At 35.8% G+C, this 25,382-nt stretch overlaps 1 protein-coding gene across 2 annotated transcripts in view; it reads right to left on the reverse strand.

The window, feature by feature from the left end:
* The window catches only part of PARP8 (poly(ADP-ribose) polymerase family member 8), a 215,598-nt gene that overhangs the window by 62,046 nt on the left and 128,170 nt on the right, over nucleotides 1-25,382 (reverse strand). For both annotated transcript variants that reach the window (XM_027863652.1, XM_027863653.1), the window contains 4 exons: nucleotides 18,978-19,055; nucleotides 17,204-17,298; nucleotides 2,841-2,901; nucleotides 2,207-2,297 (listed from right to left, as the gene is read on the reverse strand). In XM_027863652.1, coding sequence (XP_027719453.1) covers nucleotides 2,207-2,297; nucleotides 2,841-2,901; nucleotides 17,204-17,298; nucleotides 18,978-19,055 — 325 coding nt within the window. The remainder of the gene's footprint in view (nucleotides 1-2,206; nucleotides 2,298-2,840; nucleotides 2,902-17,203; nucleotides 17,299-18,977; nucleotides 19,056-25,382) is intronic.

The raw sequence follows: 25,382 nt of genomic DNA on the forward strand, positions 1-25,382 counted from the left end.
AATTTTTTGGACAAATAAAACAAAATATGACTTTATATTGAAAGTATTAACCATAGCAAATCAATAAGTATTGATCATATAATATATATATGATATTGTCCCTGCTTTAAGGGAGGAGGAAAGAAGTAAAAAAGAAATTGAAAAACCCAATCCTAATTCCTAACTTTTAAGGAACAAAAAAAAAAAAAAAAAAAAATCAAGTTAGAAGAAGTTCCCTAAGTGAGATCCATAAATCTATAGAATACATTACCTTAAGAAGGACATAGATTATAATTATAGGTAAGTTCAAGAAATCAGTAAAAAATACATGAAAGAATTATACAATCTTAATGTTAGAATGGGCCTTAGAGATTATCTAATCCAATAGCTCTTTTTCCAGATCACAAAACTGAGAAAAAAAGTAATTTCCCCAAAGTCACATAGCAGCCAAGTTGTACTGATGCCCAAACAAGATTGTGAAGAGTTACATTACAGAAGGTAACTAAGTCTCAAAGAAATCTCAGGTACTGATGTTAGATGAAGACAATGCATTTCGTTAGTATATATCTTTATAGTGTTCTTGAGGGACTTTTCCCAGGTATTTTTAATTTTATGATATCTACTAATCTATCATCTAGCCTAATTTTGCTCTGTTTAGGTATTTCAAAGTAAAATTAGACCAATTCCTTATCATCATTTTCAAAATGATACTCTATCAATTTAATACCTACAATTTCTGTATTTGCAAATAGTATGTAGAACAAATACATAGTAGTATATGCCAAATAAAAATAATTTATATAGTATTCAAAGACTGACAGGATTTTTTTTTATTTTTTTGGTGAACAGATGACCGGGGGTTGGTTTACATAGATTCTTCAAATATCCATTAACATGAAAATGCTAATATAGTCAAAACACTCATTTACTAACAATGCTTGCATGATTTTTACTTATGCATATCAGTAAACATTTTCAGTGACCAAAGGGTGGGGGGAAGAAAGGTAGTTTGGAGCTAGCCTGGGAAAGACTGTGATTTCTGGGCTTACAGTTTTTATCTTATAGGCAATAATGAACCAAGGAAGATTTCAGGGGTGATGAGGGGAGCGAAGGAACAGCATAGGATAGCAGGTTTTAGAACCCCTTCATTTTATAGAAAAAAATAATCTGATAATGGCTAGGTGATATTGCCCATGTCACTGCCCCCTATTTGATAAATTCCAGTGGCTCTCTATCAATTCTAGAATTAAATATTAAATCCTCTGCTTGGAATTGAAAGCCCTTTACAACTTGGGCCCCTCCAACCTTTCCAGTATTCTGGAAACATCTTACCCTGCCACATACCCCCACCACACCCAGCCCCATACTTTGCCCTGCTTCAAAGACACTGGCCTCTTAGCTGTTCCTCCTGACTAGGATAATTTCAGTGACTGTTCCCTTTCTTCCTGGCTTCAATGGCTTCCAGCAGGTCCCAGACAAAAACCCCACCTTTTACAGGAAGCCTTTCCCAACACCCTTAATTTTAGTGCCTTCATTCTGTTTTTTTATCTCCAATTTATCCTGAATAAAAATAGTTCTATTGTATATAATTGTTTTTCCTGTTGTCTCCCTGATTAGACTGCAAGCTTCTTGAGAACTAGGACTTTGTTATGCCTTTCTTTGTACACACAGCACTTAGTACAGTGCCTGGCACATAACAGGCATTTAATAAATGCTTATTGTCTGATTGAAAGCAAAATGAATGATGCATAGACGAGGACTGAGATTAGAAGGAAGTTTAGCCCTTTTTGGAGGCTATAAGAAAAACATGCAAGAAATCAAGAAGGCCTAAAGTAAATCAATGACCTGTTTGCCATTTATTTATACACTGGAATCCTCGGTTACAAGAATTGCTTTCCTTTTACTATGAACATTTACTGGAAAATAAGACTAAACATGCAACCTTGTCTAACCAAAAAAATCATAGAGAAATAAATGATCAAGCATTACAGTAACTGTTTAATGGCAGAAATCTAAGGCTTCTCAAAATCCAGACCATAAAGTACTACAAACATCTGACTCCAAAGATCCTAAGGCAGATTTACCTTTAGACCTCATAGCTCTTAAAAACAGCATTACTGAGGTGGTTACCCAGCATTTAGAGATTGAATCAGAGTAAGATTTGCTTGTCCCATAAACTATTCATTCACACTTCAAAAAAGGAAATAGACAAAGAAATAAGACCAACCTGGGCCATTTAAATATTGTGTAAGTGAACAGTGCAGTCGGACTATTATAGGCTCCGTTCGAATCACATCCCAAGCCACAGCAATCTCTTCCTGAAATAAGATTAAAAAAAAAAGATTAGCAGCCTTCTGATTGAGTCCGTGAATATTGCTTTTTTTTCCCTTTTTAAACACAACTGTATTTATTCTATATGGTAAGAGGTATAAAAATCACAAGAGCCCACAAATAATATTAAAGCCTACTATGTTGTCAAGGAAAAAACAAATTACTCTTAATCTTTGCTTCTCACTTACACAGTAAAACAACAAAAGCCTAAGATATGCAGAAATGCTGCGACCCCATCATATAAATTTCAGAACCTATTAAAAGATACCACAGCAAAGAAGTATAGATTTTCATTACTCCAACCAGCCAGTATATGCTTTTTCTCCACAAGTCACTTTAACAAGAAAAGATAAAGCAAATACCACATAATCTATGTAATGGAGTGAAGTTACATATTTTAAAATCTTAAAATAAAAAATATTACATGAGGAAGGAATGTCAGTGAACAGGGTGACCATCTAAAATCAAAGCTTCAAAAAAGTGAAAAATAAGATACTGTATAGTTTTCCAAACCTATTACAGATACTTACATCAAGAAAGCTAACATCGATATGCAGATCAATATCTACATCATCAATGGCTCCATATTCCCTGGAAGCAAAGATAAACATAAATTGCTCAACCTTCCCAAAAGTTTGATTCTTCCAAAATGTATATAACGTCTCCCCTCTATAAGATTTTAAGCTCTAATCTTTGTGGCTTAATAAATAGTAAACATATATTTTTAATTTATTCATTTATTAATTTCTTTATACAGCTATTTGCATGTACATGTAGTTAAAAATAATTTACAGACAGACAGATATACACTCAAAAGATGATTGCCAAATTGAAGGATTTCTGATGTAAAATTTCAAATATTCAGTTTTTTCTTTAAACTTTACAAACTCAAGCTATTTCTTTCTAGCATCGGCTCTGTGTGAGTGCACACTGTAAACTCCAAAGGCAGGGTGGGTAAGAAGCATGCTGTTGTAATGCTAATAAAAGTATTTTATTACTAAACAAATTAGATCAGCAGAAGAAGTAGATAAGATGCTTTAAAAAACCTTTCACTTCAGAAGTATCTCCAGAGGCATGCTCTCTACTAGTAACTCATTTAAAGTTAGCAGGGGAAAAAAGTACAAATGTCCAATATAAAAGGTAAGCCTCACTCATACCTTCACTAAGATTTACTTTGATTAGATAATCAGAATTATAATAATGATCAGAACTGTACAAATAATAATAGCTAACATCTATATAAGCTTACTATGCATCAGATAGTATGCTAAGCCCATAACAGTATTATTTTATTTGACCATCACAACAACCCCAGGAGGTATGTACTATTATCTCAATTTTAAAGATGAGGAAACTGAAACAGAGATTAAGTGAATGAACCTCAGCTACTGAGAGTCTAAGACCAGATCTGAACTCAGGTTCTCCTGAATCCAGGCCCAGAGCTCTATCTACTGTTCCACCTTGCTGTACCAGCCAGAGAACCTCAAGAAATGGGAATTCTAACTGATGATAGTAGGAAAACGACATTTTAGAATGAGGACACCTCACAGTTGGTAGGGAACTTTGGAAAGTCAATAGGGGATTTTATGCTGTACATGAGGGCACAGAGTGTCAATAGATCAACAAAGTAGAGACAGAAAATAGGAAAGAGGACAAGAAATGATGCGGAAGATCAACAAAGCCAAAAGTTGCTTATACTAAAATTACTACTAAAAAAAAATGTGCCAGTGGGAAGTCAAACCAGAGGTTTGTACAAATTTGGAAGGCAATTGACTTCAAATTCTCCTAATTCAGCAAAATACAACAACAAAGTGTACCTTCTTCAGTTTTGCCTTTCCTCATCTCCCTGCCCCTGCTAAAAGGATTTCAACAAATCCAGCCTATATTTATTAATTGCCTAGTATGTGCAAGACATTATTAGAAACCCCTAAAGGAAACAGACAAAAGAGATATTTCCATCTTCATTTCCCTTTAACAGCAGCAAGCTAGAGATCACTATGAAACTTAACTACCACAGGTCCATTTGAATACAATCCCTGAGAATGGCAAGAGTCTACTTGAAGCCAACAAGTCCTGCTCTCTTTTATGTTAAATGATAATATAAATCAGTAGCTAAAAAGAAACTGTAATTTTTTTTCCCCATTCTAAGGCTGTCAAGAATGTCATATATCCAGTGAATTAGCAGGAAACTCAGCATAAAGACCATTTAAAATATAAGGTTAAATGGGTCTAATATTCTGTGTCTACATTTCAATTTGATTTAACATTTATTAACTGCCTACAAAAGGCATCATACTGTGCTGGGTCTATAAATTCAAAACACAAACTAGACTCTCTTCTCAGTGTCTATATTCCTCTGGTTAGGATGGTATGACCTATATACATGGATATTTATATACCATGTAACTTAAAAGAGAGAATAAAGAAAAAAATGGATGAAGGTAAGAGAGACTTTGTGTAGACGACTCCTGAGGCTCAAAGGAACCTGAAGGTTCTAAGAAGTAAACGTGACATGGGATAGATTCCAAGCATGTGAGATCCAAGGGGAAGAGGATGAATGGATGACTTCACAGAACAGATCTTAGGCTACATAGGATGGAACAGAAAGTATATGAAAGAAGGAAATACATAATGTTTGGAAAAATAGATAGGAACCAGACTGCAAAAGACTTTAAACATAATTTAGCCTATAGACAATGGAAGACACAAGATTTTGGAGCGGGGGTACAATACAGTAAAACCTGTGCACTGGAAAAGTTATTCTGCAAACGAATTGGCTTATAATTACAATGACTGAGACTGTAATTTTTTTTTACTATAAAATTTGCAATGTAGTCAACAACAAAATCAGATCATTCTTAGCCCCAAATAAAGCCACAAGTATTTACAAACTGTCTTTGTGGCATGTGACTTAAATGGGTAAATGTTAAAATCTAATGATTTCATGTACTTAAAACTTCATTTCTCACAGGTAATTTTTTTTGGGAGGTCCAGAAGGACTAAAAGATGGTTGAAGGCTAAGCATAACCATACATTTTGGTGTTCTGCTCATCATGTAAAAGGTCATCAGATAGGGGCAGCTAGGTGGCGCAGTGGATAGAGTACCGGCCCAGTAGTCAGGAGGACCTGAGTTCAAATCCAGCCTCAAACCAAACACATGACACTTAGTAGCTGTGTGACCCTGGGCAAGTCACTTAACCCCAATTGCCAAAAAAAAAAAAGGTCATAAGATAATAAAAACACCCAGCACTTATTTAGTATCTACAATGTGCCAGGCACTATGCTAAGTGCTTTACAAATACTAGCTCAATTGAGCCTCACAACAACCATGGAAAATAGGTGCTATTATGATATACACATCCCATTTTACAACCGAAAAAATTGAGCAACCTCCCTATCCCCATCACAAATGAACCATAGGAACACAAACCAAGAGATCAAAGGGACTTCAGAAGCCATCTACTTCAAGACCCTCCCAAATGAAAAAATGGAGGCCCACAGACTTTCATATTTATTTAAACAAATGAGTTATGCTTGGATATTTTTTCACTATTTGCTAATAAAGACCTGAGAAAGTTATGTGACTTGCCCAGGGTCACACAGCTACTAAAAGTTTGAGTTCCTATTTGAACTCAGGTCTTGATGTCACTAGGTCTAATACTGTGCCATGTAACTGCCAAGATCATATGACTAGAGATGGAAGTGATGCTTAGAGATGGAAGTGACTGGGAGTCTACCTCGTTCAGCTTTCTCCAGAAGGTGGAGAGGTTAACTTGCTTAATGTTACATAGGTAGAAAGTGATAAAAGTAGGATTTGAACCCAGCTCACTTGTGTGATTCCAAATCCATTGCACATCTTTCCTACAATTTTACCTCTGCATGTCTGGATAGATTACTATTAATTTCAAAATCAAAATAATTTTCTTCCATGATTATCTTAATTGATAATAACTTTTTAAAAGACCTTTTCACAACTCCAAAATACATGTAGCCTTAATGTGTAATATTATACAATATCTGTTTGTTTCTTATTTACAAACAAGATAGTCAGCTCCATAAGGGTGGGGCCTAAACTCTGTACTTTAACACACAGAAGAGTATCATGAACATCAAAAACCCTTGTACCTATTTATTTACCTGTTTGTTCATCCCTATATTTATTTATTTTAGTGTGTGCTTATATGCCCATATCATCTAAGTCCAATAGAATGTAATCTTTTTGAGGACACTAGACACTTCTCCTTTATTTTTGCATGCCTAGCAACAAAGTGAGAAGACCATAGAGGGTGCTTATGAAATACTTTATTGATTGACAGATAGTGGTTAGGCGCAAGGAATGCTTGTTTTAGTTAATAAGCATAATTCTGCCTGATGAGACTGCTCTGAAAAACTTTCCAAAATACAGAACACTAACTGAATCATCAACCCAACTTGAGACTTTCTGTCATGACTTGCATAGCCTGTGTGACCTAGGACATGACATTTTAACTCCATTGAACTTGCTTTCCTCATCTGTAAAATGAAGAGTTTGGACAACATGGCCTTTGAGGTTCCATCCAATTATACGTCTATGATCCTATGACCCATTAACTTCATATTGCCATCTTGGAATCTAATATGGCAAATGCTTCACTGTGAATTTACTGAAGTTTGGGCCTCTGCATAGGTAAACAAGTTAATATCTTATTTTTCAACTTCGATAAACTTAAAATTCTATAAATTGGTTTACATTACCAATAAATTCCTGAGTTTTAGTAGTACCTCTAAATAATATTTAGTAACATGACTTTAAGAAATAGTCTGGCAAAAATGGCAAGACTGACTTTGGCTAGTTATATAAGTGAATCCCCAGGGAGTAAATCTAAATTGACCCTGATCCTGATTAGAGATGAAGATGACTCCTGAGGCTCAAAGGAGGCTCAAATTTCTAGTTACCTAAAGGAATACCGAAACATAATGGGAGAAAAAAAATCCCTTCCCCACTCTCCAACCTCCCCTTTCCCATCACCAATGGACCGCAAAAAGACCTAGAGATCAAAGGTACTTCAGAAGCCATCTGGTTCCAGATGAAGAAATGGAAGCCCACAGACTTTCAAATTTACTTAAATAAATGAATTATGCTTGAATATTTTTTTCACTATTTGTTAATAAAGACCTGAGAATATACCATTTGAAATTACTTTAACATTTAATTTTTTCACATGTAAAGTACTTTGGCTATTTCCTAAAATAAAAATTGGCAAAGAATAATTTAAATTGCAATTTTTTTTAAATGAAGAGAATAAAAATAAATTTACCAAGGTTTAGCACATGAACATTTTGTTATCTGAGACTAATGTAGCTGAGAATAATTAAATGAAGGATGAATTGGAGCAGTGACACATCTACCTAAAATCAGATAAACATTATTGCATTCTAAAATGGAATTTTATAGTTTGGAAGATAAATACCCCCCAACACACACACATACATACATACATACAGGGGTGACTTTTTTGGGGTACTTAAGGAATATTAAACTCTGCTCTGGCCTCTCATCTTCTTCTGGCCTAACATCTGCCTTTCATAACTTATTGTAGAAAATTTCACATCTTAGGTCCGCACAGAGACAGGCTTTGACAGTCTACCATTGGTGTCTTCTTGAAGCTGACATCTGAGATGGGCAACCAATTAGACATACTACAGTGAAAACCTGTCCCTATCCAAAAAATTAATTGACCTACTTCATGAAGTAGTAGTGATCAAGGAACCAAGTGTCCCACATATTATTAAGTAGAAGGAATAAGAGATTAGTGAAACCTGGATGTGTGAAGTCTAAAAGGAGCCTCTCACAAGACCATCACTAATCCACTTCCATTTCCTCCCATGACTTAAAGACCACTAAGCTTGGGATTTTAAGAACCTTCTGTTTTATTTGATTGGCTCTCTCCCACTTCCTAGATATTTCAGGTTGGCCTTTTAACCTTCCTCAAAATGCTCAACAGTAACAGCCTATTGGTTCACAGAACACAGGACTCTGATTTTTTTTTCCCCTTTGATAAAAACGTCTTTTAAATGTCCACAAACTGCTGTTGAGGAGTAGAAGATGCCTGCCTAATTGAATGCTGTCAGACATTTCTAATTAAGAGTCACCAAAAAAAAAAAAGTAACCACAAAAAAATTGCCAAAATTATGTTATATGTTTCTTTTAATAGAGTTTTAACATGATGGAATAAAACTACTTTCACCCTCAGAATCCCTCTTTGATTGCTAATGACTACTTCAACTGATTTGGGTAAATCCCTAGTGTATTTCCCACTCATGCTTTCTGGAATTCTGAGGAGATGAACCCTCAGGGGTCTGCATTCAAGCTGAAATGTTATACTGTCTTTTAATGTTTTCTGAATAAAGAAAGGAGACAAGCAGAAAAGAAGCTGCAGCTGGAATTAAACATTATAGACTAAAAATTCTGGACACCAGAATTGGCATTCTTCACTTTTTTTTAAATGTAATGCACCCTTTTGGCCATCTGTGGAATTTTATGAACCCCTCCTAGAAATGATGTCTTTAAAAGCATAGAATAAGAGAATGAAATCTATAAATTGTATAGGAAAATAAATATATTGAAATAGTTATCAAAATGTGTGTACACACAAAGACATATATTCCCTGGCTCCAAGGTTAAGAACCCCTGACTTAGACACTAAGATTATTTCCTAGTGCCTAATAAAGAGATGTGGAGGAGAACTTATCCTTAAAAATGGAGCAATCATTCTCAGGTTATTTCTGGACAAAAGGAAAAATAACAAAAGACGGCAGGATAAAAACAATGGACAGGAAGTGGTCCAATTTGGCTGTAATCTGGAGTATACAAATGTGTGTAAAAGCTAATAATAATAATAAGGATAGCTAGTGTTTATATAGCAAACATTTACAAATATTATTTCACTTTGTTCTAATGACAATTTGAGGGGAGCAGTAGGTGCTATTATTAAGCCCATTTTACAGCTGAAGTAGCTGAGGTAGACAAATTAAGGGACTTGCCACTGATGATATAGACAGTAAGTATCTGAGACAGGATTTGGAGACAGGTCTTCCTGACTCCATGTCCAGCTCTCAATCCACTGAGCCGCTTAGCTGCCATATTCTAAGATAGGATTTGAATAACAGATTGTGAGTAGCTATTATGGGAAGAATTTCTAATTTATTTGATGGTAAATGATAAGCAACGAAAAGATTTTCCACAGATCTGTGACACAACACACAGATGATTTATGGTAGGAGTACCCCAGGTAGAAGCATACGAAAACTGTCATTAATATTGAAAATTGAGAGAAGGGAAAGAAGGAACATTCTTTCTGACCTTCCCAAAACATCAATAAGTGAACACTCATATGTTTTATTTCCAAATAAATTTGCCAACCATAGGAAAGTAATGCATAATGATATTGTAAGAAAGTCCCAACATGGCGACACCTTTCATTTAGACCTTTCAATAAACAAATACATTTTAAATGCTACGTAAAATATTTTGTTCTTCATTAAAAATTTAACTTATCTTTCTTACCCCCATTTACTTCCTGTACAACTCAAAGAAATAAATAAATAGAAGTGTTGTATTGCAGGATAGGGTACAATGCCTACAGAATTATAAAGAGGCAAAGACCTTACAAGATCTGCAATTAACTAGATTCTGCAGGTGTAGATCTGTAAATAGTTAACATCATTTTTTGTTTTTATGCAACACTTCAAAGAATTCACAAATAGCAATGCATATATGCAAAACTATTTCCACTGTGAATACCATTTTCAAATAATGCCAGTAATTTCACGTTCATGCTGAGATGTTACAAAGCGTGATTACAGTTTGCCCAGATGGAGTCTTTGCAGTCATCAGCTTTGGCGCTGCAGCCTCACAACATGGAGAGAGTGCATAGCAATTGGCAGAATTAAATTGACTGCCTGAATTATGAATGCACCTTGAATAGTAAAAACAGACAACAGATTGTACTCTATAAAGCATATGGGCTTATAATAATTCAAAATAACTACTTATATCACCTTAACCAAATCAATGTTTTTTAAAAAAAAAAAAGAAACAAAAACTATAAGCTAATTAGATATTGTGTGTTTTATCACACTGGAACCAAGGGCTCAGACAACTGACTTCAGAAATCCACATCCATGTTCTGGCTTGCAGGTCTTAAAATTGGACAACTGTTCTTTTTCTTCTACTGAGTCAGAGTAGGGTACTAAACAGAGTCCTGAATTTAAAATCTAAGGCCCTGAGTTTGAATGTGCTGTTCATCATGTGACTTTGGGCAAGTCATTTAACCTTTGAATAAGTCTCTAACTTATAACTATATGTGTGTGTGTGTGTATGTACATATGTGTGTATAAACACAATATATAACTATAACTCTGTATAACTATAAAATAAGAAGGCATATCTAGATGCCTCCAGAAGTACTTCTGTGATATAAACGTACAGACACATCAAATAAAATGTGGTTTTTTTCTCCTGAAACTTGGGCACAAAATGCTTTAAATAAACAAGTATTTACTAATACTGGGATAGAATTTCATGAATTCTTTCTCTCAAAGAAGAATGACTCACCATTACTTGTTAAATGTAAGCCTTACATATTGGTTCTAAATTCTTTTGAGTGGGTGACAAGCAACCTGACATTTTGAAAATTAATTTTCTCTGTCACTCAAGGATTAAATATGTCACACATCTAATCCTTAGATTCTTCTTCCCTCCCACATATTCTTGAAGATAAAGCATGCCACAAAGAAGGATATCAGATGACAAGCATCTCTCATTACGTAGTTATTTCCACATCAACAGGTCAGATATGTTAAGAGAATCAAGAAAAAACTCTATGTTCTCTAATACCTCAAGCTCAGCAGTCTCTGTGTGCTTGCTAAATATGTGTTTTGGTGCCCAGTCTGTGAGAAATTTTCATGGTGGGTCCAAGGATTATGCAAATTTGGCAAGCAGGAAGAAAACTTGGCAGACAGCACAAATTTTAGAAACTGTATCTAAGGATGCTATAAATTCTTCTAAACAATGGAAGAATTCTGTGTGTTCGCTTTTTGTTTTTTAATAAGGCTAGACAATGCAGTAATTTGTTTTGCTTGACTATACATCTTGGTAAAGAGTTTTAGTTTTCTTGTTTTCTCGATGTGGTGGGGAGAGAATGCAGACCTGAAATTCAAATAAAATTGAATTTTTCTTTTCTAAATGATACTGGGGAAGAAAGAAAGCTTAATTGGCAAATAAGAAAAAAAAATGTTTGGCATCTTGGTGCTACTGTTAACAAGTCAGGTAGTGGAACAGGAATGCAGTGATTACCACTGTGATACTTAATGCCTACCTCAGCAACCCTTACGTCCTCTAGAAAAGAAGGAATGAAAGGAATAGGACTGTTTCAAACATAAGCGGTGAGTCTAGGGGCCTGGTCTTAGATTCTAGAGCAGAGGTGAGGAATCTCTGGCCTCATGGCCACATGTGACTTTCTAGCTCCTCAATGTGGCCTTTTGACTGCGTCCAAGTTTTACAAAACAAATCCTTTTATTAAGGGCATTTATTCTGTGAAATTTGGATTCAGTCAAAGGGCTACACTTGATGACCTAGAAGGCCATATATGGCCTTGAGGCCACAGGTTCTCCACTCCTGTTCTAGGGAATGCTTCAGGTCTATCCAACATTCTAATGAATCTAAACAGTTATTTCTTTACTGCATACTGTTCATAGATTTCTCCTTTCTCTTGACTCACAAGTGCTCAGACTTAGATACAACTTTTCTTGGCTCCCATTCACCTATCCATGGGACTAGAAGAACAGAATTTTCAAATGGGAATGATCAATGATTTGTAGTTGGGAAGAAACTTAAAATAGAATGGAATCAATTTTAATCCCTTCTGCTCTCTGACTTCAGGATATATTCTGCTTATAATTTATTATTCTCTCACAAATTTTGCCCTCCTTCTTATGTTGTCCATCACCCATATACTTTTATCATCTACTTCCTTGCTAAGTTTCTTGTACAGAATAAACCAAACTGTGTGGTGCGTTTGTTCAATCTTCCTTTGTCTCGTTCAAACAACATGAGGTTCATGCAATATCATTACACCCACCTCTTCCTCTATGTCTATCTACTGTTCATTTCATTTGCCCCTATTACATGAGGCAATAAATTCCATAAATTAGTAACAACTAGCATTTATATAGCACTCTGAATTTTGCAAAGTGCTTAAAAATATTATCTGATTTGATCCACACAATAACCCTGGGAGGTAGGTACTATTATTCCATTAAAAGATGAGGAACTGAGGTAGACAAAGGTAAAATGGATAAAGCTCTGGATCTGGACACAAAAAGATATGAACTAAAATGCAGCCTCAGACACTTACTATCTGTGTGGTCAAGTCACTTAACCTATGTCTGTCTTCCTCAGTTTCCCCATTTGAAAACTGAGGATAATAATAGCACTCTAACTCACAGGGTTTGTGTGAAGATAAAATGCAACAGTATTTGTAAAGTAATTTACAAATCTTTAAAAGTTTTTCTAAATGTATAAAAAAAATGACAGCTCTTGGGGCAGCTAAGTGGTACAGTAGATAGAGCACCAGTCCTGAAGTCAGAAGGACCTGAGTTCAAATCCGGCCTCAGACCAAATATTTGACACTTACTAGCTGTGTGAACCTAGGCAAGTCACTAACTCCAATTGCCAAAAAAAAAAAAAAACAACAATCAGCTTTATATATTTTAGAAATGAGGCCATTATCAGAAACACTGGCTATAAATTGTTTCCCATCTTTCTGCTTCCCTTCTAAGTTTGGTTGCATTGGCTTTGTTTGTGCAAAAACTTTTCAATTTAATGTAATCAAAATCACCCATTTTGCATTTCATAATGTTCTCTATCTTCTGTTTGGTCATAAATTCTTCCCTTCTCCATAGATCTGACAGGTAAATTATTCCTTGCTCTCCTAGTTTGCTTATAGTATCAGCCTTTATATCTAAATCATGTAACCATTTTCACTTTATCTTGGTATAAGGTGTAAGATATGCCTAGTTTCTGCCATACTATTTTCCGGTTTTCTCAGCAGTTTTTGTTAAATAAATGAGTTTTTATCCTAGAAGCTGGAGTCTATGAATTTATCAAACAGTAGATTACTATAGTCACTGACTATTGTGTCTTGTGTACCTAACCTATTTTACTGATCCACCACTTTATTTGCTAGCCAGTACCAAGTGGTTTTGATGACTGCTGTTTTACAATATAATTAAAGATCTGGTATGTCTAGGCCAAACATTCTGTAGAGCAACTTGGAACTATGCCCAAAGGGCTATAAAACTATGCACACCCTTTGACCCAGCAATACTACTTCTAGGGCTGTATCCCAAAGAGATCATAAAAATGGGAAAAGAACCCACATGTACAAAAAAAAATTATAGCAGCTATTTTTATAGTGGCTAAGAATTGGAAATTGAGGAGATGCCCATCAACTGGGGAATGGCTGAACAAATTGTAGTATATGAATGTAATGGAATACTACTGTGCTATAAAAAATGATGAGCAGGCACACTTAAGAAAAACCTGGAAAGATTTTTATGAACTGATGCTGAGTGAAGTGAGCAGAACCAGGAGAACATTGTGCACAGTAACAGCCACATTGTGCGACAAACAACTTTTATAGACTTGTCTTAGTTCTTTATATTGCTGAGAAGAGCCAACTCCACGAGACTCATGTGGGAAAATGGTATCCACATCAAGAGAAAGAACTATTAAGTCTGCATGCTGATCGAAGCATACTATTTGCTCTTTTTTGTTGTTGTTGTTTTGTTTTATTTCTTCTTTCTCGTGCTTCCTCCCATTGGTTCTAATTTTTCTTTACAACATGACTAATGTGAAAAAATATTTAACATTAATGTATACATAGAGCCCATATCAGACTGCATGCTATCTTGGGGAGGAGGGAGTGAAAGGAGGGAAGGGAAGAAAATTTAAAACTCAAAAGCTCATGGAAGTGAATGCTGACAACTCAAAACAAATTAATTTTTTTAAAAAGGAGGAAGGGAATAAAGTCCAGATATTGCCTCAGGCTGTACAAAAAAAAAAAAAAGACAGCTCACAGACTAATATATAGTTGTTTCCACAACTCATTATCCCACCTTCTTCTTCAGAACTCAACCACTCAACCATTTTCTTAATTTCTTTCTTAACTTTCTGTGGAGAGTGGTACAATGCTTCTAGTCAGCCACATTTTTAACCTCAAACTCATCCTCAGCACTCTCATGCTCTGTGTGTGTGTGTGTGTGTGTGTGTGCGTGTGTGTCTGAGCACGCACATGCACGTGTTTCCAATAGGCTGCCACATCTCACTGGTTTTACCTACATGGCATCTCTTGAATGTCTCTTCTCTACTTATATATCCATGATACTAGTTCAAGTGCTCATCACACCTCTCTCCTCCCCTCAACGGACTTCCCTATCTCAAAACTCTCCCCTCTCTTAAATGTATATGTTAGACCTCACTGCTTAGAATCCTTACACATCTAACTCCATTTATAATAAAACTGTTGTACTTACACAATTTAGTTTAAATGTATCTCCTCAATAGCCAGGTATTTGGATTGTACTCTTGATATATTTGAATGTTGGGTTCAAGTGCACTATTACTATTCATGTCCCATAAAATGAAGTCACACCATATAACAAACTGGTGTCCATAATGATTCTTTTGCTAAACCTTAGTGCCATTAAATGCACAGGTTCCTCTACAGAGCATCTGTCTTTGACTGTTTTACTTTTGTAAATTTGTATAACATTTTAATATTCTTTATAATGTTCAAGTCATGGTCATTAAATAATGCAAATTAGATGGTAGATGTATTTCCATCCTAAATCATCTTCAGTCAAAAAACAAATTCTTTCCCCTCTCTAATCCATCCTCCCCATAGGTGCAAAAATGATTGTACAGTACCAATCTGACTTATTACCTCTTAAAACATAAATTCTTTCTTTGGCATTTTTAGTCACAAACAGTCTAGTTTCAGACAGCCCTTCTAGACTTCATATATAACTGGTCTGCTTGCAGTTCTTCGTGCAGGATATTCCATCCCCTGTTGCTGTGCCACTATAGATTCCCTCATGCCTTGAATCTTTTCCTTCCACTTCTTTACCTTTTAGAATCCTTGTTTCCTTAAATACCCACCTTCTATCTCTACCTTCTTTTTTTTTTTTTTAGGCAATTGGGGGTAAGTGAGTTGCCCAGGGTCACAGAGCTAGTAGTGTTATATATATATCTGAGGTCAGATTTGAACTCAGGTCCTTCTGATTCCAGAGCTGGTGCTCTATCCACTGCACCACCTAGCTGCCCCTTTATCTCTATCTTCTTAGAGAAGACGTTGCTAAATCCCTGTTGGGAATACTTCTTCTAAACTATTTTATTATTTTGCATAATTAATTTACTTTGTGTTTTCTTAGATGTTTTCACAATAAATCCCCCAACAGAATGTAAATTCTTAAGTGCAGACACTACTCCATTTCTGTCTTTGTATCTGACGCGTCTATCACAGTGGCTATCATTTGGGCACTTAACTAATTCTTATTAAGTAACCAGTTGCTTACTGTTCAAATGCCCATTTACCCATAAGGTAGGAGTGATTTCTTGGGAGTAGAATTTCTCCCAAAAATATTTAGCTGTGTAAAAGCTACAGCCTCACTTACAGGAACATGGGATTTAGAGTTGGAAGCAATTGTAGAGATTTCTTCAACAAATCATTCTCACATTGCCATAGTCTCAGTCTAACACTAGAAGTTACATGTAGTTTTAATTAATCTGCATTTCCTTTCACTGGAACAATTATCAAAACCTGAGTCTCTGGGGGAGAGAATTTATAGAAATGAAGAACTCTTTCTCAGTGCCTAATTCCCTAATGCTTTTCTTTCCCAGCCCAAACCTAAAAGTGAAAAATCTCAATGGTGCAGGGTATTCTAAAAACCTCACAGTTACTCTGACCTAACTAAAAGGCAATCTATCCTTACTACCACTCTCTGAATTGACCAGAGCATTTTGTCACATGGAGATAGAAAGCTGAATAAAGATTTAGTCTTTCACTCCTATTAGGAAGAACACACTATTTGTCAACAAAACTTACTCATAAGCCACAGAGCAAATTAGGTTATCTTTCAAACACATTACTTAAATGTGTTTCTTTAATTGTTATATCAGCCTTAATAATGTAATTTGAATATAAATTACTTTTTTTTTTTGTGCCAGGCTCATATTGCATCAGTACAGGAAATCCTTGGGTAGAACCTTCCCTCCACATAAGTTGTCAGCTGGTTACTTGCAATCACAGAGAGTAGTATAAGGCACTCAGAAGTTAAGAACATGTGACCACACACTTACTATGTGTAAGAGGCAGGATTTGAACCCTGGAGTCTTCCTGACTCCAACCAAGACCATATATCTATCCACTGAAACATGCAGCTAATTGTTACATATTATTAACTTTTATAGTTTAGGAAAGACAAGACATAATGTATAATAGAAGTATGTGTCCAATTTGCCAAGTAAATTACAATAATCAATTATTGTCAAACCTGGGCCTGAAGACCCACACAATCAGTGTCTCTAAATAACTAACTGCATTAAGCAATTGAAATAACCTACATTATGAACACCTGAACACTGTGATGATGGCTATCCTATCATAAAAAAGTAGTCTCAAAACAAAATGTAAGCCTCAGGAATTTGTGAAGACAGTAATGAGAAATGTTTCATTACACAACATCTTAAAAAGTTCACTCTAGGCAAATTTCCATATATAAAACATCAAGGAAAATCCCTATGCTCAGACAAGTATTAATTTCAATTTTATTCAATAAAATTATTGTGTACCTGAGAGAAACTGCATGAGGCCCATATATTTCTCTCACTGCTGTCAAATCAGCTTCCAGCTGTGGGTGTTTGTGAAGTTCCCCATCGTAGTTCACCTAGTGAAAATGACTGATTTAGAAATTACTTGGTATTTGGATGTTGGAGAAACCAAAATAATCATGAATAAAAATGGTTTGCTAGACAAATCACCTTGTTGCCCCAATGTACTATGGATCTACTTCAATATTCTGCATCTGCTTGATGTAGAAAGAAAATAACTCAGCACTAGATTCGCTTTGAATTTTTTAAAGACACAAAGAGTCTAGAATAATTCAGTTATTTTTATAAAATATTTAAAGATTACTTTGATCTCCGAAAGTTGAATTTGAGGAGGAAATAAAACACAGAGTATAACAAAATGTCAGAAAATTTCCACAAATCTCTAGACATAAAAAAAGAAGGCATTTTCATTTCCTATCTGTAAAATGTCTATACAGAAGTAACAGTCATACAACGTTTAATTTCTTTAAAAAGAAAAAATAACTAGAGTTGTGGTACACCAATACTTTAACCTGATTTATTGGCTTAAACAGCCTTTAGTTTCAGCAAGAGGACATCAACAAAGTATGTGTTTGCATTGTTATAAATCAGAAAAAGTTTTACACTTTGATATTCTACCTTCTCTATCCCAGACTCCAGCTATACCTTTATGTCAGTTCCTAAGATTGAAATTGTAAGAGTATTCTCCCAAATCTTATTTTAAATACTGTTTTATAATTTTATTACTGTATGCTTTTCTTTCATTAACTTTAAGTGACCAAAGAATACTATGAAACAGATATTTAATAGCACCATTATAGAACAAGATTTAATAGGAGTTAGTCAAAGTACACAAATAGAAAACCATTATAAAATTTATTATTAATATTCTTTTCAGAGCTGTGTTTCTAAGGACAATCATTTGTTAGCTAAAATTCAATCCCTAAAACTCTTTATTGCAAGCTTATGTGTATATGGTGAGGGAGCCTGAATTGACTGTGAAATGGTGAGATGTGGAATTCACACTTGTGAAATTAATCAAATTCACTGCCAGATCCTAAAGGCTATCATGAACTAATGAGGTCTTAATTTAAAGGAGTACATGATTAGTTAACAAAAGAAATAAACTAGGAACACAACCCAGATTAATAGAGTCTCTTCATAGATCTGGATAAGACCCTGAGACTGCAACCTAAGTTCAACAAAAAATACTAATATAATTATCATTTCTTCCTAGGTCTTAGAGGGGTATGCATTTTTTCAGTAAAAATTTTAATGAATGTCAGTAAATTTGGTATCTACCATTCAGGGGTCTGCAGGTAAATGTTTAACAAAGAGTTTCCCAAAATAAAAACGTATGCAGGACTCATATTGAAGTTTAATCTGCGCTATTAACATTTTCTCCATCACTTCTTTAAGTCTAGACAATCAACAAAATAATAAATTAAACCTTGATTTGCAGTAATTGCCGATTTCCAAGGCATAAATCTCACATTGAAAATTTAACAATAAGAGCTTATTTGAATTGGCTCTCCCATTCTCTTGCTAGCTCAACTGATATAGCAACACTTATAGAAAGGACAAGGATCATAAACCTTGCATAAAAGGGTTATGTGACTTTCCTAATGAATGAAAGGCCCAAGAAAGGCCCCAAGCCCTTAAAATTCACAATACAATGATGTTTCCACTTGTAATCTCAAGAATATGACTCCAAATACCAAAGTTTGCCATGGATTTGAAAGATTTTCTTGCTTACCTGCCCTCCATAATAAAATTCTTCAGAATCATTGTCTCCTTCCGAATCTTCTTCCACTGTACTATTTTGTCTTGACTCCTTAGGTAAAAAACAATAATTATAATGAGAATAATGGCAAAGACAAATCATATTTTGCCTTTTAAAGCAAGATATCATACTATAGATAGGAGAGAGAAGAGGAGAGACAGAAAGAGACAGAGACAGAGACAGAGAAGAAAGTCAAGAACAGAGACAAAAAGAGATGGCAGCCACAGTATAGTGGCAAGAGACCTAACACCAGAGCCAAGGAAACTTAGGTTCAAGTCCTGCCTCTGAAAATATCTTGGCGATATGATCCCAGGAAAGTCATTTAACCTAATCACAAGTCAAGACCCTATACCTCTCTGTATCCTGGAATATAATCTCTGTATCTTGGAAAAATTATGGTTCATTCTTTCGTTGGTTACTGGCAAATGTAGTCAGCAACTTAGGACACTTACCTAATATGATAGCAGAATATTTGACAAACACTTGTATAGATTAACCTACCTGAACACCTAAAAGATGCAATTCAATAATTTTAACTCCCTGTTCTCTTGAGTCAACTGTGGAGTCTGGAGCTATTTTAATTCTAAAAGCCCAGAACTTAGAATAAATACTAGATGTACACATCTATCCCCTACAGTGCTTTTATGGGAATGGGTGCTAAGTAAACATTTGCTCAATGTAACCCCAGGAACTGTCCAGCTGCTATCAAACCACTGGAAGCCACCTGAGGGACTGATTTAATGAAAGTTTCAACACATTTATATTCTAATTAGAACCCTGAGTTTGATTTATTCAGTAAGTTTCTTTCTATTCATTGCTTTTCTTGCCTCATGACTAGAATATCCAAATTTGCTTTCAAACATTCTGCCTCTTTTATCCCTGTCATCCTAAATCACTGACAGCCAAAGGGAAACCTCCTTTTATCCAACAATAGTTGCATATTTTCATGTTGATTCCACTGAGTCACCTTGACTACTATATATTGGAAGTTCCTCCCATAAAATAAAAGTTGTTTGAGAGCATAGGCTTTCACTTTTCTTTTTATTCCCAAACTTGACACTTCCCTCTATCCCTGGTCCTTATAGCCTCATTCTTACGATATCTATTCTTTACCCTCGATGCACTATCAAATCCCTTTTCTGACAGTCTAAATTACCTAATCCAGTTTCTCTTGCTACCCAATCTAAGCATCTCTAGTACCCTTCTCCATGAGTGAAAAGATCAATCACTCATCAAAACATTTTTTAAACATCTACTACGTGCCAGGCATTGAGTTAATTCACTACAAAACCAAAATTGGAAACATCTATCATTTCATCATTCATCTATCATCTCTTCTCTATCATCTTAAATCTCTTCTTTTCTACTGGTTCCTTTTCTTTAACACTGAAAATGCTCAGGTGTCCCCTATCATTTAAACACACACCCACACAACCCCCACCCACACATTTTTTAACCCTCAATATATCATCTTCTGTCCTCTATTTCACGACTAAAATTGAAGAAAAAATAGTTGATAATATTCATTGCCCACTACATTATTTCTTCACTAGACACTCATTCAATTCTTAATATTTTCCATGACCAGCATACAACTGAAACTTCTTGCCAAATTAACCAATGATCTTCTAAAGCTAAATTCAGTGATCTTTTCTGAACTTCATGTTTCCTAACATTTCTGCAACATTTGAAATCATTGCCAAACATCTCCTCCCACGTATTTTCTCCTTATTTGCATCTCATGACTTTGTTGTTTTGTTTTGTTTTGTTTTTCCTGGACCTCCTGACTTTTAAAGTGGGCCTTACTTTATTCCTATTCCTGTACCACCTAGGTGTTGAACATTCTCAACTCTGGTCCTTAGCCCTCTTGTTTTCAAAATCTACATTCCCCCCATTACTTATTTAATCTACTTTCATGGCCTCAATGGCCAATGAGAAGGGATTCCTAAATCTCCATATCTAGACCTTATCTTACTCTTAAACACCACATTTCCAAATACCTATTTGATACAGGAAATTGCTGGTAGAACGAGTCCTGAATTGATTCATAATTTGTCCTCTAATTTCTCCTCTTGGCTCATTGATTAATTGTAAAAATAATTCCATCTTCCTGACATTCAGATTTGTAATCATGGAATTACCTCTAAAGGACTTCTATTTTGGACAGATATTAAAAGCACTGGATTGGCCAAGTTGACAAAAAAAAAAAACTGCAAATTTTGGAGAGGCTGCATGAAAATATACACATGAATGCTCTATTGGTGAAACTATAAGTGGTAGAGGCATTCTAAAAAGAAAGTGAAACTATGCCCCCCAAATTTACTCATCTATGTGTATACTTTGATGCTGAAATGCCACTATTAGTATCATACCCCCAAGAAAACCAAAGGGGGGGAAAAGTTTCCATAGACAGAAAATATTGATATCAGGTCTTTCTGTAGTGGCAAAGAACTATAACCTAAAATAGAGCACATCAGTTGAAGAATGGCTGAAAAAATTACATTATATGAATTTAATGTGACCTGGAACCACCATTTTAAGGAAAATGCTAAGATACTCAAGGTTCAATCCTTCCTTCTTTTTTGGACCCATTCCTCATTCTCTGGACTTCTTTTTCCACCAGCCATCTCTCTCTGAAAGATACTTCCACCCCAGGAGCCTGGTCACCTAGAAAGATGACTCTGTCCTGTAACACCTTACTCTGATTAGTCAGTTCCTCTCAAAACTTCTCTTATACAGAAAATGCTGAGGCCAGCAAGCTTTGTATCTTCATGCCACTCCATAATCACTGGATTTCTGCCTCCCACCTAGTCTTCATCCAACAATGCTTTTCAGATTTATTTCATATGTAGTCTTTCCTCATAAAAATATAAGCTCCCTTATGAATAGGTAGTTTTCAGGAAGAAAGTAAAGCTACTAAGTCATATAAAAATGTTCTAAACCACTAATAATTAGAGAAATACAATTAAAACAATTCTAAGTTACCTCCTTATACCCATCAGTTTGGTGAGATAATTGAATGCAAATTCTGAAGGGGATGTAGGAAAATAGGTACACTGTTGGTGGAATCATGAACTGGTCCAACCATTCTGGAGAACAATTTGGAACAATGCCCAAAAGGCTATAAAAAGCTGTAATATTCTTTAACATAGTAATACCTCTACTACGTTTATTCTCCCAAGTAAATCAGAGAAAATGGAAAAGGACCCATATGTACAAAAATATAACAGCTGTTTTTGGGGTGGCTAAGAGTTGGAAACTGAGGGGATACCCACCAATTAAGGAATGGCTAAACAAGTTATATTAATGTGATGAAATACTATTTAGGGGCAGCTAGGTGGTATAGTGTATATAGCACTGGCCCTGAAGACAGGAGGACCTGAGTTCAAATTTGGCCTCAGACCAAAACACTTGACACTTACTAGCTGTGTGACCCTGGGCAAGTCACTTAACCCCAATTGCCTAAAAACAAACAAACAAAAAAAAAAGAAATACTATTTGGCTGTAAAAAAAAATTAAGAAAGTGATTGGTTTCAGAAAAACCTTGGAAAACATATATGTATGGATGCAAAATGAAGTGATGTGAATCTGGAGTGCAATCTAAACTATAAGCAATACTATTAAGATACGCATTTGTGAAAGATTAAGTAACTGATCAATATACAATGATCCACCACAACTCCAAAGGGCTCGTGTTTTAAAATACTATCCACATACAGATAAGAGAATTGGCTGCAGAATAAAGTGTATTTTCTGTCTTTATTTTCTTTGCTTTGGCAGGGGGAAGGGTGAAGGGGTAACGGATATCATATTCAGCACTTAATACAGCAAGAGGCACATATTAAGCACTTAATAAATCTTGACTTGACTTGAAATTTTACTTTGCCTTAAAAAATTATAAAAGAGATGGTTTCAGAGAAACCTGGGAAGACTTGTCTGAACTGATGGAGGGAAGTGAGGAAAAGGAGCAGAACAATTTATATAACAGCATTGTTATGTCAAGTCTGAAAGACCTAAAAATGCTTGGTAAATCAGTGACTAACCATTATTTTAGAGGAACAATGACGAATCCTGCTAACAACTTCCAGATAGAGTAGATGAATTCAACATACAGAGTAAGACATACATATTTGCACATGGCCAATCTGAAAATTTACTTTGATTGACTGTGCATAATGAGTTTTTTTTCCCCCACAAGAGTTTCTTTTCAATGAGGAAGAAGAAAAGAGGAAGAGAGGAGAATATATATCATTCTTTTTTTCTTCCTTTTTTTTAAAAGAAAGAAATTCTTCCCATCTTCCAAAGCCCACCTCAGAAGCTAACCCTTCCATGAAAATTTTACAAATTTCCTTTGGCAAGAAGTAATTACTATACCTGCATGCAGCTATCAAAGTGATTTTTCTAAAGCATAGGGTTCAGATTTGAAGGAACTAAGGGGCTAAAACAGAAGAGGGAGAGGGCACATGGTGGGCAGTCAGTGAAAAATGCCCAGAGTCAGGAGATGGAGTGTGTTGTTGCAAGGAACAGCAAAGGATCACTGATCACAGAGGATGTAAGGAAAAATAAGTTATAAGAAGACTAAAGGTGGGGTAGAGAGGAAGGATTCTTCATGAAGGGCTTTCCATCCCAAAAAGTGGACTGAATATTTAATCTTGGAAATTATATGGAAATACTGGAGATTAATTTGGAAGCTAAATGATAGATGGACTGGAGTAGGTAGAAACTGAAATCTAGGAAACCGACCAAAATGTGAATGTAATAGTTGAGGTGTGAAGGGATAAGGGACTGCAAGGAGGAGGGGTGGCAACAGAAGAGAGAAGGAGAAGTATTATAGAAATGTTAAAGAGGTGAAATTAACTGGACTTCACAAGAGATTGAATTGGAGGTGGGTGGGTGAGGGGGTAAGAAGTGAAGGATTAAAACTAGGTCACAAGCCTAGGTGATTGTGAGGACAGAGGTGCCCTCTACAGTAATGGGAAAATTAGGAAGAGAGAAGAGCTTGGGGGGGAGGGGGGAAGGGGAGAGATAACGAATTCTATTTTGGACATGGTGACTCTAAGATGTCTATATGCTTTGCAAATTATAGACTTAGAAAGCTACATAGGACCTGCCAAGGGTCACAGACTGTATATAAACATACGATCAGAGGATGAACTCAAAAACAAGGTTAACCCCAAGGCTGATAGAAAGACTATGCCTACCTTCTTTCTATATGTCTCCGTCTGCCTGTCCCTAAGTGTCTGCTTCTGTATTTGTCTCTGCTACACACACACACACACACACACACACACACACACACACACACACACTAACACATTCCATCAAATAGTATTGCAAACATCCCCATCTATGCAATCTACCCACCCATCTGTTAAACAAACATTTGCTGAGTGAGACAGTGCCTCCAATGGGAAACAATACAAGGTTTAGAAAAGATACAGTCTCTTCCTCATTGAACTGACAAACAAGGAGGATAATAACAAATAAGCAAAACAAGTTAAGTCAAATCCACATAATAAATATAAGTCCTGGTGAGCACCTAAAGAGAAGATTAGTACTGAGCAGGGAGGATTGATACAGGCTTTGTAGAAAATACAGTCTCTCTGTGTGGCTTAAAGGAGAGGGAGCAGCTCTACAGGTAAGGGAGATGGAAGTGACTCCAGCCACAGAGTACAGAGATTATTATAGGGGTGGGAGAGGTAGTATAGGGCAGTTTGGCAAGAGAATGTAAAGAGAATTAATGTGAAAAGGCTTTCAAGGAGGGCAATGTCAGATTGGGGAGGGTTGCACTATTTAATAAACTCCAGAGGTTCCCTATTGCCTATAGGATTAAATATGAAATCCTCTATTTGATATTCAAAATCTTCCACAACACATCCCCTACCCTTGATCTTTCTAGTTTTCTTGTACCTTACTCAATGGCATATACTCTTCGATCCAGGAACATTGGCTTCCTTACTATTCCACAAACAAGTCACTCCATCTCCTGAATCTGGGCATTTTGACCAACTCTTCCACATGCCTAAAATTTTCTCCCTCCCTTATCTTAGCCTCTGGCTTTTTTCAAGTCCCAGACAAAATACTGCCCTCTACAAGAGTCCTATGTTGATCGTATTTAATGCTACTATCTTCCCTCTACTAATTATCTCCACTTTATCTTGATATTTTGTTGGTACAAAGTTGTTTGCCCAGTGCAGGGGTAGGGAACCTGTGGCCTCGAGGCCACATGTGGCCCTCTAGGTCCTCAAGTGCAACCATTTGACTGAAATTTGGACCACACTTGAGGACCTAGAGGGCCACATGTAGTCTCAAGGTAGCAGATTCCCCAACCCTGCCCTGATGTCTCCCCATTAGACTATAAGCTGCTTAAAAGTAGAG

The sequence above is a fragment of the Vombatus ursinus genome, unplaced genomic scaffold, assembly GCF_900497805.2.
Source record: "Vombatus ursinus unplaced genomic scaffold, bare-nosed wombat genome assembly UNPS02014772.1, whole genome shotgun sequence".
NCBI lineage: Eukaryota > Metazoa > Chordata > Mammalia > Diprotodontia > Vombatidae > Vombatus > Vombatus ursinus.